At 51.1% G+C, this 14,980-nt stretch overlaps 6 protein-coding genes across 6 annotated transcripts; 3 read left to right on the top strand and 3 right to left on the bottom strand.

Moving 5' to 3' along the window:
* Positions 1 to 703: 703 nt before the first annotated feature.
* On the bottom strand, positions 704 to 1,947 carry N7443_008838 (Glycerol uptake protein 1; the record flags this gene model as incomplete). Its single annotated transcript, XM_056888894.1, has 2 exons — positions 704 to 1,281; positions 1,341 to 1,947. The coding sequence occupies 2 exons, from the start codon at positions 1,945 to 1,947 to the stop codon at positions 704 to 706; spliced, it is 1,185 nt and encodes a 394-aa protein (XP_056738196.1).
* A 444-nt stretch (positions 1,948 to 2,391) lies between these two features.
* N7443_008837 (uncharacterized protein) lies at positions 2,392 to 3,855 on the top strand (the record flags this gene model as incomplete). Its single annotated transcript, XM_056888893.1, has 1 exon — positions 2,392 to 3,855. One exon carries the CDS (start codon positions 2,392 to 2,394, stop codon positions 3,853 to 3,855), a length of 1,464 nt encoding a protein of 487 aa, XP_056738195.1.
* Positions 3,856 to 5,519: 1,664 nt separating this feature from the next.
* On the bottom strand, positions 5,520 to 7,924 carry N7443_008836 (Zinc finger HIT-type; the record flags this gene model as incomplete). The annotated part of the gene is made up of 3 exons (XM_056888892.1): positions 5,520 to 6,797; positions 6,856 to 7,338; positions 7,418 to 7,924. 3 exons carry the CDS (start codon positions 7,922 to 7,924, stop codon positions 5,520 to 5,522), a joined length of 2,268 nt encoding a protein of 755 aa, XP_056738194.1.
* Positions 7,925 to 9,167: 1,243 nt separating this feature from the next.
* On the bottom strand, positions 9,168 to 10,166 carry N7443_008835 (RNP domain protein; the record flags this gene model as incomplete). The annotated part of the gene is made up of 1 exon (XM_056888891.1): positions 9,168 to 10,166. The coding sequence occupies one exon, from the start codon at positions 10,164 to 10,166 to the stop codon at positions 9,168 to 9,170; it is 999 nt and encodes a 332-aa protein (XP_056738193.1).
* Positions 10,167 to 11,229: 1,063 nt separating this feature from the next.
* N7443_008834 (NADP(+)-dependent, decarboxylating phosphogluconate dehydrogenase) lies at positions 11,230 to 13,161 on the top strand (the record flags this gene model as incomplete). The annotated part of the gene is made up of 4 exons (XM_056888890.1): positions 11,230 to 11,246; positions 11,529 to 11,716; positions 11,784 to 12,235; positions 12,292 to 13,161. 4 exons carry the CDS (start codon positions 11,230 to 11,232, stop codon positions 13,159 to 13,161), a joined length of 1,527 nt encoding a protein of 508 aa, XP_056738192.1.
* Positions 13,162 to 13,685: 524 nt separating this feature from the next.
* Positions 13,686 to 14,598, top strand: N7443_008833 (anticodon-binding domain-containing protein; the record flags this gene model as incomplete). Its single annotated transcript, XM_056888889.1, has 3 exons — positions 13,686 to 13,810; positions 13,893 to 14,400; positions 14,494 to 14,598. 3 exons carry the CDS (start codon positions 13,686 to 13,688, stop codon positions 14,596 to 14,598), a joined length of 738 nt encoding a protein of 245 aa, XP_056738191.1.
* Between the last annotated feature and the right edge of the window lie 382 nt (positions 14,599 to 14,980).

Below are 14,980 nucleotides of genomic sequence, written 5' to 3'. Positions count from 1 at the left end.
AAACCCAGATCTTACACCATCCTAATCAGGTTTTCACACATTTCAAGGTTCTCCTTGAAAGATAGAACGGTCTGCGGTGGCCAAAGGGCAGTAATATACGCCCTTCCACACCCCCAATGGCCGGGACGGGACGGGCCTAAGCTCTCAGCCCCACTGACCTGCTAGGTGAAGATGCACGACTCCGACATGTCAGTCCAACTAATTCTGCGGCCTGGTCCAATTACCGGAGTTTCGAATTTTAGAAAATGAGGGCCTGAATGCCTCTGAGAGGGACTCCAGGTGGACTGATGTTGCAGATGGAGTCACGCTTCCTGTGGATGCGTTTTGTGTGGAAGCGAAAACATCCTACTCTCGAAGGCATGGCCTTTTTACTTACACCTATTGACACAGAATGCAGCCTTTCAGGAAGAAGGTACCTTGTGCTACTTGATTTCAATCACCAAGCTCCAGTCAGTTTGCAAGCGCGAGCCAGCTCTGGTGGGATCATAGATCTTAAGGATTTTGGTCCAGACAAAGTGGAAGTCGATGAGATCATGCTGGACCCCAGCGCATGAAGCCAGGGAAAATAAATTCGGCTATAAGCAGCTGAATATACGTCAAAGCTTCGTTTCGAATTCGCATATGGTATTTGCAGCTACTTAGGGAATGTGGGATTTCCAAAATCCATAGTTGTCCGACAGGTGTAGTTTGGCCCTTGAGCAGCTCATGCGTTATTCTCTGCGTGTGTCAATGTCTCATATGCCACAAACAACCCGTTATCTTTAGCCGGTCGCTGTCTGGCCGTCAAGTTTCCAGTCTGGGGCATATCAATACCCATCCGGAATGATAAAGCATTGTAGCCAACTTCAGTGATGGGACCCAATGTTAGGCTCAACTTCCCACCACACAGCCAAGATGGCACTGTCTCTCCGTTGACAAATTGAGAGTGGAACTCCAGCCCGTATCTCAGTCTCGTTCCCAGATCTGTCTGATAGAGATCGTTGCCCTGGATGCGTGAAGTCTCAGCAACATGGGACATTGAAGCGAAAGAATATCCAGTGTGCTCGAGATCACGGCATGTTTCCTGCGCCTGACCATCTTCTTGGAATGTGGTCTCATTGAACCACCACGCAATGATCGCAGCGGGTGATGAGCTTTGTCCGCGGGCAGCGACTGGATATTCACCATCACTAGTCATGTAAACCGTTGCGGGAATGCGTTTCAAGTGCCACTCCATCGCGGTGTTGTAGGAGTCTGCGTCTTCGAGGAAGACTGCCATAAAAATCGCAGCTTCGGTCATGACTGGTTGTTTGTGTCAGCTCACATGGTCCTATTCTGCATTTTCCTTTTATCTCGCGCACCTAACTCCCAATTTGCGACATTGTGGTCGGTTCCATTGACTGTCAGTGGCATGTACACATTCCGCAGCATGGATTCGAATTCACTAATGCTATTAAGGGACCATCCTGCATCGGTATACCGGATAAGTTCTCCGGTTCTAGCCCAGACGGATCCAACCCAGCCAGATTGAAGCGGTGCATTGGTGTTGTTATGCCCTTTCACAGTGGAGGAGTATGCATCCATAATCTTGATTGCTTGCTGGGCGTATTCATTGTCACCACTGATTACCCATGCAAGCGCATTGCCATACGCAGCAATTGAGTCGTTTCGTTCTGCCGTACATCCAACGTCTGGATTGGAGTAGGAACCACATTCAATAATAGCAGGCGGAGAAGGGTTCTTGGGATTTGCAATGTTCTCATCACTGAGCAGCGCGTTATAGGCATCTTCCCACGGTTGTTCATGGTTGGCCACTTTTTCGCGAATAAAATCGAGCTGGGACTGGCTTATCATCACTCCCGGATGAACCCATTCAGAAGGAGCATAATCGGCTGCAGCTTTAGCCAGCCCATAGCTGAATGAAACCCTGCCAAACATCAAACAAAGAATAGTCGTGCGAAACAACATGATGGATCAACCTTGAGAGAAGTTTATGTTACCCTGTTATCGTTTTTTGACCGGAATACTTAGTGGAAATTGGTCAATCAGAGGAAAATTTCATGTTTTACTTCTAAACTTCCGTTTATCAGTTTGAAGAACTGCCCCCAAGACTTCAGATGTAACGTGCCGATGGTGACGGTGCGGGGGAATACTTCGCCCGACACTAAACATTTACCGAACACGCTAGCTTTGTTGCAACCCGGCACAGTGACCGCGCCGATTGATTACAGTTTGCCTAGTGGCGTCGCGATAACTACTGCGACCTTTGTCCACCTTATCCCGATATCCAACTTGGCTAAGATCGGCAATGTAGCTACATATGGCTCTGAAACAATACTTAATGAACGCGATCACTTCAAAATTATTGACTTCTCAAGGGCTTCGACAACTTATATAACACTTATCTTAGTCATGGTTGGCCTTCGAGCTTTGCAACACGGCGGTGTCGTTTTCCTTTTGGCTCCATTTATTCAAACTTCGATCGCAAGCAATGTTTATCTCGACTGCAGCTCAGCTAGAGCAGGCGATGGCAGCAAATGGAAGCCTTTTAACTCAATTGAGAAAGTGAATGAAGCTGTTCTGCAAGCTGGTAATTCACTTTACATCAAATCCGGGACAACATGCACCGGGACCTTGTCTCCGCAAGGAAGTGGCACCCAGGATAAGCCTATCATCCTGACCAGCTACGGAGGTGGAGCTCTTCCCATTATCAATGGCTCTGGTGCGGCTGAAGCCGTCAGCCTGACGAACCAAGACTATTGGGATATCTCTAATATTGCACTCATCAATCCTGCTTCGGAAATTGGCGGACGACGAGGTATTGTCGCAAGTTCCACCGACGGCACCACTCACTACGGTCTCTATATCCACGACATAACCGTCTATAACGTGGCCGGGGAAACGAATAAAGCTACCCAGTCCAGTGCATTCGTCGCCTCGGGTGGCATCATTGTGAATGGCACAGTTACAACTAGTCGCTATGACGACGTTCAAATCTACCATAATACAGTCTATGACTGCGGGGGTGGAGGCATCAAGGTCCGTGTTGGCCAGATGGACAACCGCGCTACCGGGACTCACGTTTGGGGAAACGACATCTCCTATGTTGGCGGCGACGGTATTGTTGTATCTTATGGCGATGCCCCGATTATCGAGAACAATCTCGCAGGCTTCCTTGGCCATGGAAAATACCCATATACCGGCGGCAACTTTGCCGGCATTTGGGTGCTAGGGTGCAAAGACGCAGTGATGCGGCGGAATGTGGTTCACGACTCGCTCATGTCGGATGTTGACAGCGAGGCCTTTGATTGTGACTGGGGAAATGAAGGAACCTGCACTGTCGAGTACAATTATAGTCACGACAATGCGGGAGGCATGTTTCTCAATTGCGACGGCTGTGGAACCCCCGGTGGCGCAACTCAGATTGTCCGATACAACATCTTCCAGAATGATTGCCGTATGTACAGCAATGGAGATGACGTCCAGATGGAGTTCTACAACAACGTCATTTATTGTCCTGATAAGGCATTTGAGATCGCAGTTCCGCCTCATGCAAACATGTCGAATAACATCTGGGTGGGGACCGCAGGCTCTACTTTGCCGAGCAACAACTCGATTGAGTGGCATGCGAATATTTTCCAAACGGTTCCGATGCCTCTTGACACAGCAGGTGTTGAAGAAGATCCGCTATTTATCCATCCCGGAACCGGTAAAGACAGTCTTGATTCGGCTAGTGGCTATCGGCTTCGCTCTGGAAGCCCTGCTCTGCATCATGGGGATACTATCGCGGATAATGGAGGACACGACTTCTGGAATAACAAAGTGCCATCCATGGGACGCCCCAATATTGGCGCCTATAACGGACGAGGTCTTTAAATAGTTCTTTGGTCTATGAGTGTTCTTTTTCTATTTTGTGGCGCCCTTGGACGTCCGCTCGAAATTTGCAACAGTTTCCTTTCATCGTCAAATTGGATCATTTGTTATGAAAGTTTTGAGCTCGAAGCATGAGCAAACACTCCTCGTGAGAAAAAGTAATTCTTGCTTAAATATCAACATTGCCCCTCAGACATCCGAAAGACGCGTTAATGGGTACCGGAGCACGTAGTTAGGTACAGTGGACTGCTGCTCGAATAGGAAAAGTGCCTTCCTTGTTTGGGCCTCAACAGCACTCAAGGTGTCTCTGGTAACTTAAGACTCCCTACTTCTTTCATCTTCTCTAATAGCAGTTTCTTCGCTTCTGTAGACATGCCCCCATGACGAGATCGATGTTGTAGCACGTACTCGATCATCGGGGAATCCGGGCAGTTATTCAGGACATGAATTAGAGGCAAGGAGAGCTTTCCTTCGTCCAGGTCTTCCCCAAAGCCCTTTTCTTTCTCATACTCAAAGCTGTCAGAATATTCAAGAAGTAGGTTAGGATAAAACTAATCTCTGTTGAAGCAAGATTCACGTAATCGTCGCAGATTTGGAGGTATCGTCCAAGGAGCAGTAGAAAATCCATAAGTCCGTTTATATAAAAGCCCTTTGCAGACCGTGTTAGCCTTTTATATTTCAAAAATAGGAAAACACGACCTACCTTGGCTCTTGGGCCTCATGGTGAATGAGGCAACCGAGCATAGAGAGTAAACCACCCGTTCCTAAGAGCATCAGCAGCCATTGAGTCGATTGATCCGTTTAAAACGTACTAGATTGGCATACTTCAATGTAATATTCAAAAGAGGGGTAACAAGTTGTGCGAATCCAATAGATATCATAGCTTTAATCAACGAGAAGGGTCCTGGGCTCCTCTTTATGACAATTAACTATCATGTTCAACCCAGCGGATGGCCTACAAATCGATGAACGTTCTTTCTGAATCTTTGTTTATTTTACAATCTCTCTCTTTCTCTCTCTCTGGTTTGGCTTCTGGCAGCCCGAGAGCAACCAAAGAACCAGAAGGTTCGTCACCAGTATGCTTTCGCGCCAGCATCATTCCGTTCTTTTTTTAAATTTGATCGGCCACATCATCCGAAAGTTGGTGATGTGCAAGTTGCGTTAAGATCGACTGAGCTACGATGCTTGGAGCCGCAGGATCTGATTCAAGATACTCCATTATTCAATTTGGAAGGGTTAAGATGAAATATTCAGGAGTATAAATCAATTTTTTCCAACCAAAACTGCTACGAGTTGGAAAAGCAAATGTAGAAAACCTGATCAGTATCATTTCCTGCATAGGTGCCCTAGCTGCACATGTGCATCGTCACCGCCAGGGCAGATAAATGACTGATCAATTGAGTGGGTCCCAATATAATATACACGAAAGGCGCGGTGACTAGACGTGTATAAGACCACCTGGCGGAGAAAGCCAGAATAGATGTGATTCAAATGTTGATGCATGTGGCGTTGTGAAATAAATAATTGGAGATATTTGCATTATCGTCATAATCCAAAGTCACCAGATTATAACTCCTCTCAAGTAAAAAGGGATGGATGAATGCCACACCAAATACCCAGAAAGTAAGAAAAAGAAAGACGAAAACCCAACTAAATAGCCACCATGCTTAGAACATATAATTCACATTGTCATATACATCACCGATGAAACTCTCATAGTTGTGCCACGCGATATTATCGCCCGAGGCCGGGAGTCCAGTGGCACTAAAGTCCATTCCATCCCAAACATTGGGATAAGGTTCCAGCATGTCGAGAGTAATGGTAGATTGGGGCAGTGAGACAGTCGAGGTACCTGACTGGCCAGCAGCCAGAGTCGAGTCTATTCCCATTGTATAGCTCGCCGATCCAGGCAGAGCATTCAGATCTTGCGCAGAAAGTTGCTCAGTCAATTGTTGCGATGTAAGTGGCACGGACATTGATGGAGCGACAGAGGTCACTGGTATCATATGGGGTGCGTGATGCAGGGCCTCGGTTGGAGACCGGCTTCCGATCATCTCTCGCTTGTGGGTTCGAGCCTGGTTCATGAGTTTCTCTAGCGGTTTCCAGAGCATGCCGTGCTGGGAGTCTGCAATGCCCAGGCTTGACCGGTGGAACACTTGCTCGACAACGGGCCAGTACTTGGTCATTGTGTCTGGATCTTTACAGACGCACATCTCGGCTAGGGCGACTGCGAGGCCGTGCCATGGGACCCATAAAGAGCCAAACCACATCCATGGTGCGGTGGCAGGGTCACTGTATGACTCGTGTAGTTTCTGGAGATTATCGGCGGCGAGTCGGAGGAGACCATCTCCGGGAACTTGGGGAGGAATGAAGCTGGTGCTTCTTTGTAATGGACGCAGACAGCCCAATTGAAGGAACCCGTTGATGGTAGCTGCTGTTCGTCTCGCGTATAGTTGAAAGGCAAACAGATCGGGTCTGCATCCTTTCAAAAGTGCGCTTGCCTTGTCTTGAAAGGTCTTCAGGATCTGTTTCCGAAGGGCCATGGTTTTTTTGCCGGGTTCGATGAAATCTCTGAACGCAAGCATTCTAGCGACAGACTGCGCTGCAGCGAGAATCAATGAATGAGTCATGTCAGTGAACGTTCCTTCGGGAGGTTCTTGAATAGGTGTTTCCATGCCGAAGAAAATATCTTCGTCGTTGATATTGGCCGGTGGATGTGCGTCTAACCATGCAGACTGCATCATCGGTTCAGATGCCCTGTCTAGAGAAGCTGCTAGGTCGAGAAGACCAATGGCCTGCCAGAGACGGCGGCGCATCTGCTTGTCAAATGAACTGACATAGAATGGCGGATCACCCAGATGAAGACATAATGCTTGACCGACTCGTAGTGCCATGGACATCATGGTCCAGACGCGTCGACTTTGGTCTTGAGATCGGGCCGCAAGCTGCTACGAATTAGCTTCGAGGAAAAATGTATAGATTTGGATGTAAACTCGAACATACTAGGGACAACAGATAAGCCTGCAAAATAGTCAAATCATTCGTGGTCACGAAATCAGACCTCACCAACGCAGCCTCGGTCTCCCTTTGAAGTTCAGTCGAGACGGTCTTCTTGTCCACGCCGAACATCACTTGACACTGCCCATCATCGATCGTACAAACAGCTGCATAGTAGATAGCATACGCCAGAGTCAATGGCGCTTGGTGATCTGGCTCATAATCAAGGTACGGCTCATCATCGATGAGGAATGCTCGTATTGACGGGCGGTGCAGTATCTTGAAGACCGGGTCCACATTGCGTAAGAAAATCTCGCACAGACCTCGCCGAATCTGAGGGGTGATGTTGATACCTCGAAGTGACTGAGGGGATTTAGGACTGTCTGAGCTCTCAGAGCCTATAAACGAGATTCCACCAAGACCAGGGGGATTCTGGATCTCAGGCTCTTCATTTTCCCGACTATCAAGAACATGGCGGAGCTCGCTTGTCTGTTATCACGTGTAAGTTCAATGTCTCATATGCCCACGAGTTGAATCGGGCGGCGATATTAAAAAACAAAGTGCTTACCGTCTGCATCATACTTTCCCAAAAGGAGCTACCGATGTAGGCAGCCTCTGGGCGCGGCCGATGGGGCAAACTCGAGGCCGAGGACGGTTGAGAGCTTCGGTCCCGCCAGGTCTCGACATCTTCCATCTTGAGCTGGAAACTGCTCTCAGACTGTCCCGCATCCGTGCTACCACTCGGCAGAGCTGGTTCAGGCCCTCCGGGGGGAGGCTGGCCATTGGGGGCGTACCTTCGTAAGAGATCCTCAAGCTTTGCAACGCGCTCGGCGAGCTCTCTATCGGTGTGGGCCACCCGCTCGGGCTGCCTTCTCGTCCTGCCGCGCGGTAGACGGGCCCGCTCAACGGGCACACATTGAAATCCGAGCCGCACGCAGCTCGTACAGGGGCTCAGCTTATCACATTTCACCTTGCGCTGGCGGCAAGCTTCGCAGCTGAGCCTTACGTGCGGCGCAGAGGATCGAGATTGAGGCACCCGTTCAGGCTGAGCCGCGGGGTCCGCCCGATCCTCCATGCTCGCGCGTTCAAGGATGCAAAATGGATAGATGGAAAGGCGCTATGCAGGAAAGGGGTTGTTCTTTGTCAACGGCACAGGGACATGAGCTTAGTGACGGGTGATCCAAGTGGGATCGTAGTAATGGAGGCTAGCACTGGAGAGCTCTTGAGGTTGTTTCGGCTTGGCGGCCCCCACGAAGGTCTGGACCTTTTTTGCCGCATCCTCTTTTCTTTATCCGCTAGACGGTGCTTACAGTACATCCCCACATCCTCTTTTTATTGGAGGTTTTCGGGGGTTTTTTTTTGGTGAGTCTTTTGGACTGAATTCGACTAGCTCTCTGCATTATCACTTTTTGGGCTCTTTGTTACCCCTCACGCCTTCACCACAAATCCATAAATATTGCTAGATGCATTGATATCCCCAATCCCCATCACCGTCCGGTAGACCCTACTACAACTTCCCTGCGTAGTAAAAAACTGGACGGTGCTAGCCCCTTTGGATCCTGTCCAGCTGATCTGCGCGCCTCGGGGGATGGTTACGGCTTTGCAGGTTTCAGGTCCGGTCCCAGACCACTGTTGTGACCCTGCCTGGAGTTTCCATCCAGCTGTCAAGTCCACGGCCAAAAGGGTCATAAGGGGAATAGCCACGGTAGATAGCTTCATAGTGGATAGAAGAGATATCTGGTGGTTCTTTAAATTAGTGCATGTTCACCTGTTGCCAAGGGTGATGTATTTAAGCAGAATTTCGCCCCGAGAGCTTGGGACTTGCAGCAACAGATGGTTGGATGAATAGGAGCAATGACTTGAGATATTCTCAAAGCCTTCAAATATTGAGGGGATTTCCAGTGGATCGGCTTACTTCAGTCAAGTTCCGACGTTGCAAGATTCGTGAGATGTCCGGTGCCAAGGAGGATGTTCGCATGTAGCGCCACGGGCCATTCATCCTGGACTATAATGCATCGTCTTATATCTTGAGCGATCCTTCTAACCCGAGCAGATTGATGTCATGACCTAAGTGGCTATGAATACGAGCCATAGACCCAACGGCTATTTCGGAACCGTCGGGTCTGGTGATTGGAAAGCTATACGGAGGACAAAGAATAGTGTTGGGTGGCTAGCATACTAAGCGGGCCCAGACCGATCGACGGGTCTAAAACGGCGATCATCGGGCCTCTCCACATTTTATGCATATAAAGCATTCAAAATATTTGCTAGTAGGTAAGGAAGAAATACATTTTATTTCGTGTCTAGGTAAAGATAAATTAACCGAGAATCTTCAGACCTCCTTTGGTCTTTCCAGACTTCTTCACTCCGTCGTGCTTGACCTTGCCGCCAGGCTGACCTCGAGCACCGCCTCCATTCTTCTTTTGGTTCTTGTTGTTTGACACCGGCTTGACCTCGGTGGTAGCTCTGCGCAATAGAATCGGGTGGGAGCCGATGTACTTGCCTTGCATTTCTCGAGCGGCTGAAAAGTAATCGTCGCCGTCACTAAAGCTGACAAACCCGAAGCCCTTGCTCTTCTGGGTGCGCTTCTCCCGAATCACACGAGCCTTTTGTACGGAGGTGTAGCGCGCGAATGCCTTCAGTAAAGAGTCGTCGGTCACTTCGCCTGCGAGATTGCCCACGAAAAGCCGAAAATGGGCCGGGTCCCATTCTAAAAGGGTGGAGTCGGTCCAGGCTTGACCGCCACCGGCTCGTTGGACAGTCTTCTGTGTTTCGCTTTGGGGGATGGGAGTGCCGGCAATGATTGGGGTGCCTGTGCCCGTGGTTGTCCCCGTGTTGCTGGCCTTTCTGGCTGCGTCATCGTTCTGGTTGGCGTAGGCACTCTGCCACTGAGCAATTTGGGCCTCAGTTTCTGGGTCTATTCCATTGCGCCCTTGTGCTGTAGGAGGCGTTGAGCCAAATGGGTTTTGAATATGGGGGACCGCCGGGGAGGCACTTTCACCGTACTGGGCTCCGTAGAAGGAAGGCCCACTTTGGTAGGTTTGTTGTTGATAGTTTCCGTAGGTGGTCGCAGGCACTGCAGGCGCTGCAGGTCCCGCATAACCGGCAGAATAGGATGGAGGTGCAGAAACCGTTGCGTTGCTTGCGCGCGGCTGACTCGATGCTACGGAACGCGGCGCGAATGCAGTGAAGGCGTTGTAGCTCGGTTGACGTGCATTGCCATGACCGACAGGCTGGGCGGCGTTATTAGACGGAGGTGGGCGAGGAGGAAGCGAAGAGGGTGTCTGTTTGAGACCTGGAGGAGGTGGATAGGGCATGATGAACGGGATGTCCAATAGAGGAGACGGTTGAGCTGTGCGGAGATGCAGACACAACGTACCTTCAGGACCTGACTGACGCCTCAGTCAATCCACCAGACGTCAAACCTGAAGTCCCGAAACGCTGGACAGGATGTATGGGCCGGGCCAGTTTGCGCTACCGGGGTAGGTTGAAGGTGATATGAGTCGAGCCTGATATGATTGATGTCTTTGACCGTATCACTATCGCGTCTCCACCGAAGAAAATCGGCCCTGCGTAGCTGGTGCACCTGCGTGACCGTAGTGATAAGTCAGCGTGATGCAATGCAATGACTAATCCCTGTAGTCGGCATCGGGACCCCCACTCTAGTCCGAAAGGGGCCTAGTACACTTTCAGCCGGTTGTGGGCGGACATCGGCAAGTGAAGAAGTTTCTCCGTTGAATCTACGCCAGAACAGTTCACCGATGGATACTCTGGATGGGGGTGATCCGGAAATTGGGCTGCGTGATTTCGAACCCGAGATTGACCTGTTTTAGTACTCTTTTGGGGACTATAGCTGAGCCCGGATGAAGCCGTCCCGATGAAATCACCACGAGTTTACCCCTCCATGCCCCGCGCCAGCTTGCATGTGTCTCCATGGCCCAGATGTATAGCCAATGTAGGACGGAAACTGTAGGAACTATGGACTTAGTAGGAATCAATAGACCACCACGGAATTTGGGGGAAGGGGGTCGGATATTGATCTGTCCCTGCCCCTCAACCAAAAAAAGGGCCCGAAAGCAGAAGCCGAGTGGGATGACCGGACGACAGTCCTCCTGTACCGTGTACTTGGCGGTACACCGACCATAGCAACGAGCTCGGGGTACACGGTACATCCACTTTTGCAGTGGTAGCGCGTCCCACCATCCCACCTTACCTTGCTCGGTCAAACCCAGGTTGGATTATGACGGAAGAGTTGCTCCGTCAGCCGGTGACATCTTCTTCCTTCCCCTCCATAAGTCTTCCTCCTTTCCTTCTCAACTTCCACTAGATACCCCCCCCCTCATCTTCTCTTTTTTCCACCCCTTCACATCCATATCAATCATGGCTGACCAGGCTGTGTAAGTTATTATCCTCCCCTCGAAATATACTACCCCTCCCCCACCAAATCTGCATCACCCCCAACGGTCTTGGGTTCCGGGACAACCGCGAGCTTCCATTGTCAGTCTGATGCTGCAAAGGCAACAACTCGGCAAGTTCTGAGTGATGCTGGCATCGATTCCAGGCGACAGGGTCTCGCGGCCTTGAATTCCTCCGGAGCTTCAAACCGTCTCCTTTGCATTTTGAGCTTTGCATTTTGCATTTACCCGGCCCTGACATGAGAAATTGGTCGCTGACTATAGTGCCCGTCTCGCCGGCATTAATGTCGGCGCACCGGCGCACCCTGTTCCTAGTGCTGATTTTGGCCTCATCGGTCTGGCCGTTATGGGCCAGAACTTGATCCTGAACGCTGCTGATCACGGTTTCACCGTCTGCGCCTTCAACCGTACCACCTCCAAGGTTGACCGCTTCCTCGACAACGAGGCCAAGGGTAAGTTCCTCGCCAATTCCATTCTCCCAGCATCCGTTATGTCCGTTTCGCTAAAATATACTCCCAGGCAAGCCCATCATCGGTGCCCACTCCATCCAGGAGTTCTGCTCCAAGCTCAAGCGCCCCCGTCGCGTTATGCTCCTCGTCATGGCCGGCAAGCCCGTCGATGACTTCATCGAGTCCCTCCTCCCCTTCCTCGAGAAGGGTGATATCATCATTGACGGTGGTAACTCTCACTACCCCGACTCCAACCGCCGCACCCGTTACCTTTCCGAGAAGGGCATCAGCTTCGTCGGCAGCGGTGTTTCCGGTGGTGAGGAGGGTGCCCGCTACGGCCCCTCCCTCATGCCCGGTGGTAACGAGGCCGCCTGGCCCCACATTAAGGACATCTTCCAGAGCATCGCCGCCAAGAGCGACGGTGAGGCCTGCTGTGACTGGGTCGGTGACGAAGGTGCTGGCCACTACGTCAAGATGGTCCACAACGGTATTGAGTACGGTGACATGCAGCTGATTTGCGAGGTAAGCTTTGCCATCACAAAACAAAAAGGTGCTCTCCAGCTAATATCCTATACTAGGCCTACGATATCCTCAAGCGTGGTCTCGGCATGTCCTGCAAGGAGATCGGCGATGTCTTCTCCAAGTGGAACAAGGGTGTCCTTGACTCCTTCCTCATTGAGATCACCCGTGATGTTCTCTACTACAACGACAACGATGGCACTCCCCTCGTTGAAAAGATCCTCGACAAGGCTGGCCAGAAGGGTACCGGCAAGTGGACCGCTATCAACGCCCTTGACCTCGGCATGCCCGTTACTCTGATCGGCGAGGCTGTCTTCTCTCGCTGCCTCTCTGCCCTTAAGGATGAGCGTGGCCGTGCCAGCACCATCCTCCCCGGCCCTACCCCCAAGTTCGAGGGTGACAAGGCTGCCTTCATCGATGACCTCGAGCAGGCTCTGTACGCCTCCAAGATTATCTCCTATGCCCAGGGCTTCATGCTCATCCAGAACGCCGCCAAGGAGTATAGCTGGAAGCTCAACAAGCCTTCCATCGCCCTTATGTGGCGCGGTGGCTGCATTATCCGCTCCGTCTTCCTGAAGGACATCACCAACGCCTACCGCAACAACCCCGACCTTGAGAACCTGCTCTTCGATGAGTTCTTCACCAAGGCCATCTCCAACGCTCAGTCTGGCTGGAGGAACGTTGTCTCCAAGTCCGCTGTGTGGGGTATCCCTCTGCCCGCCTTCTCGACTGCTCTCAGCTTCTACGACGGCTACCGCACCAAGGACCTGCCCGCCAACCTGCTGCAGGCCCAGCGTGACTACTTCGGTGCCCACACCTTCCGCATCAAGCCCGAGTTTGCCAACGAGAACTTCCCCGAGGGTAAGGACATCCACGTTAACTGGACTGGTCGTGGCGGTGACGTCTCTGCCTCCACCTACGTGGCATAAATGCCTCGGAATAGAAGGGAAAAAAATTGGGTTCAATGTATTTAGATGCCACACGAATGGAACGTAACGACACAAGAGTTTTCATCAATCATGCAGCGTAGTAGCCAAACCGGGAACAGTTATCGTACCTACATCGGAGTAACCTCCTATCCTGCTTATTAAGCACAATACGTGGATGCGAGGCTCGAAGTAGTGAGGTAATCCACGCTAAACCCAAAGAAGCCCGAGGTCGCTAGTTCCAGCTGCATACTATCGCCCCTCGCTCCGGACAACTAGTTCTGGGGTCATATAAACACAATCGGTGTCACTCTTCCGGATTTTCTTTGTTCCGATCCGCCAGGAATCGGGGAGTGCCTTCCCTTCGGACCACCTACAGATCGAAGGATAAAGCGAGCTTCTGGTGGAAAGGCCAATTGACTCTGCCTTCCAATGACCTTGAGGTAGACCTGTGCACCCGACACATCACAGCGCCTCGAACACGGAGACGTGGACGTGTGAATCACACCGCCTGCGAAGGTCACCGCATGGCGGAGAACAAGCGCCAGAGCGCGGGAGCGAAAGCATCACAATCGGGCAGCGCAACAGGCCCCAAAATGGCCTCTGGAATGGTGCCCTTGGAGGCTGCTTTGAGCGGCGCGATCGGTGCTCGGTTAGTTCCCAGTTCCCAGTTCCCAGTTGACCAGTTTACCCCTCCAAGCTCTCAAAGGCATCAACCCTAATACGCTCGACAGTGTTCGCATCACGACCGCAGCGCCGGCTACCTCGACTATCGAGGGCATGCTCTTCACGGCATGCCCCATTACCAACCTCGTGGCAATCAATACTTCCCCTTCGCCCTTGTCTGGTGACGCCAAACAGGCGCAGAGCGGTGATTACCACGTCATTCCCATCTCGCGCATCCAGAACTTCCAGCTCCTCGCCCTTCCATCCAATTCCTCCGAATCCCCCTCTTTCGCCGATGCTCTGCCCTCTATCCAGGCCCTCGATGCCCGTGCCCTGAAGCAGCGCGAGGCCAAGGCCGTTGGCGAGGCTCTCGACCGTGAAGCACGCCGTGGAAAGGGCGTCACTCGTGAGGCCCAGGATATCTTCGACGCCTTTAGTCGCACCATGCCTGCTCACTGGCATGGACAGAGCATCGTTGTGGCTGAGACCGTCACCATCGCACCGCCCTACCGTGTTGACGACTGTCGCCCACTCGTCGAAGGCGACACCGCGGCTTTGGACCGTGTTCGCAAGGTGGTAAGTACTCTCAGCTTCCCTGGTGGACTGTTCAAATTCCAAAAAAAATAAAAAAAATAAAAAAAAAAAGCCGTTACTAATGGCATTTTTTAGCTCGCGATGGAACGCAAGAAGATCGAATTCCGCAATGCTAGTGCTACCATTGGATCGACTAGCACTTTCGCTCGCAATGCGGGCGACCAGCGTAAGGGAGGTTAGAAACTGCGCCCTTACGCCCGCCCTTTATACGGGCTTGATTGACGGTTGACACATGTTTTATCTGGTTTTTTCGAGCGTTTTCGGATGACGATATACGTCATCGACGTTCGATACACTTCATGGAAATACCCAGGATGATGAGATATGTAGGTTCAGTGGAATCGATACTGTATGAATTGATCCGATGGGTCAGTTAAATGGACGCTCGGATTTGATTGCATGAGCGGTCATGCTTTCAAAATGTGTGGATGAGTTCAAGGGATGTGGACTGTATCACACATAGTTCGGGTTGTTTTCTTTTCTCGGCAATTACGCTGAAGATGTCACGGCATAGCAACAGAGCCTCTTGCTTTATCTACCTAAAGTCTCGACGTACAATATC

This window comes from Penicillium atrosanguineum, assembly GCF_028827265.1.
Source record: "Penicillium atrosanguineum strain IBT 20685 chromosome Unknown utg000007l_segment0_segment0, whole genome shotgun sequence".
Classification (NCBI taxonomy): domain Eukaryota; kingdom Fungi; phylum Ascomycota; class Eurotiomycetes; order Eurotiales; family Aspergillaceae; genus Penicillium; species Penicillium atrosanguineum.
Note: the sequence above shows the minus strand (reverse complement) of the source record. Positions and strands in the feature narration are given on the sequence as shown.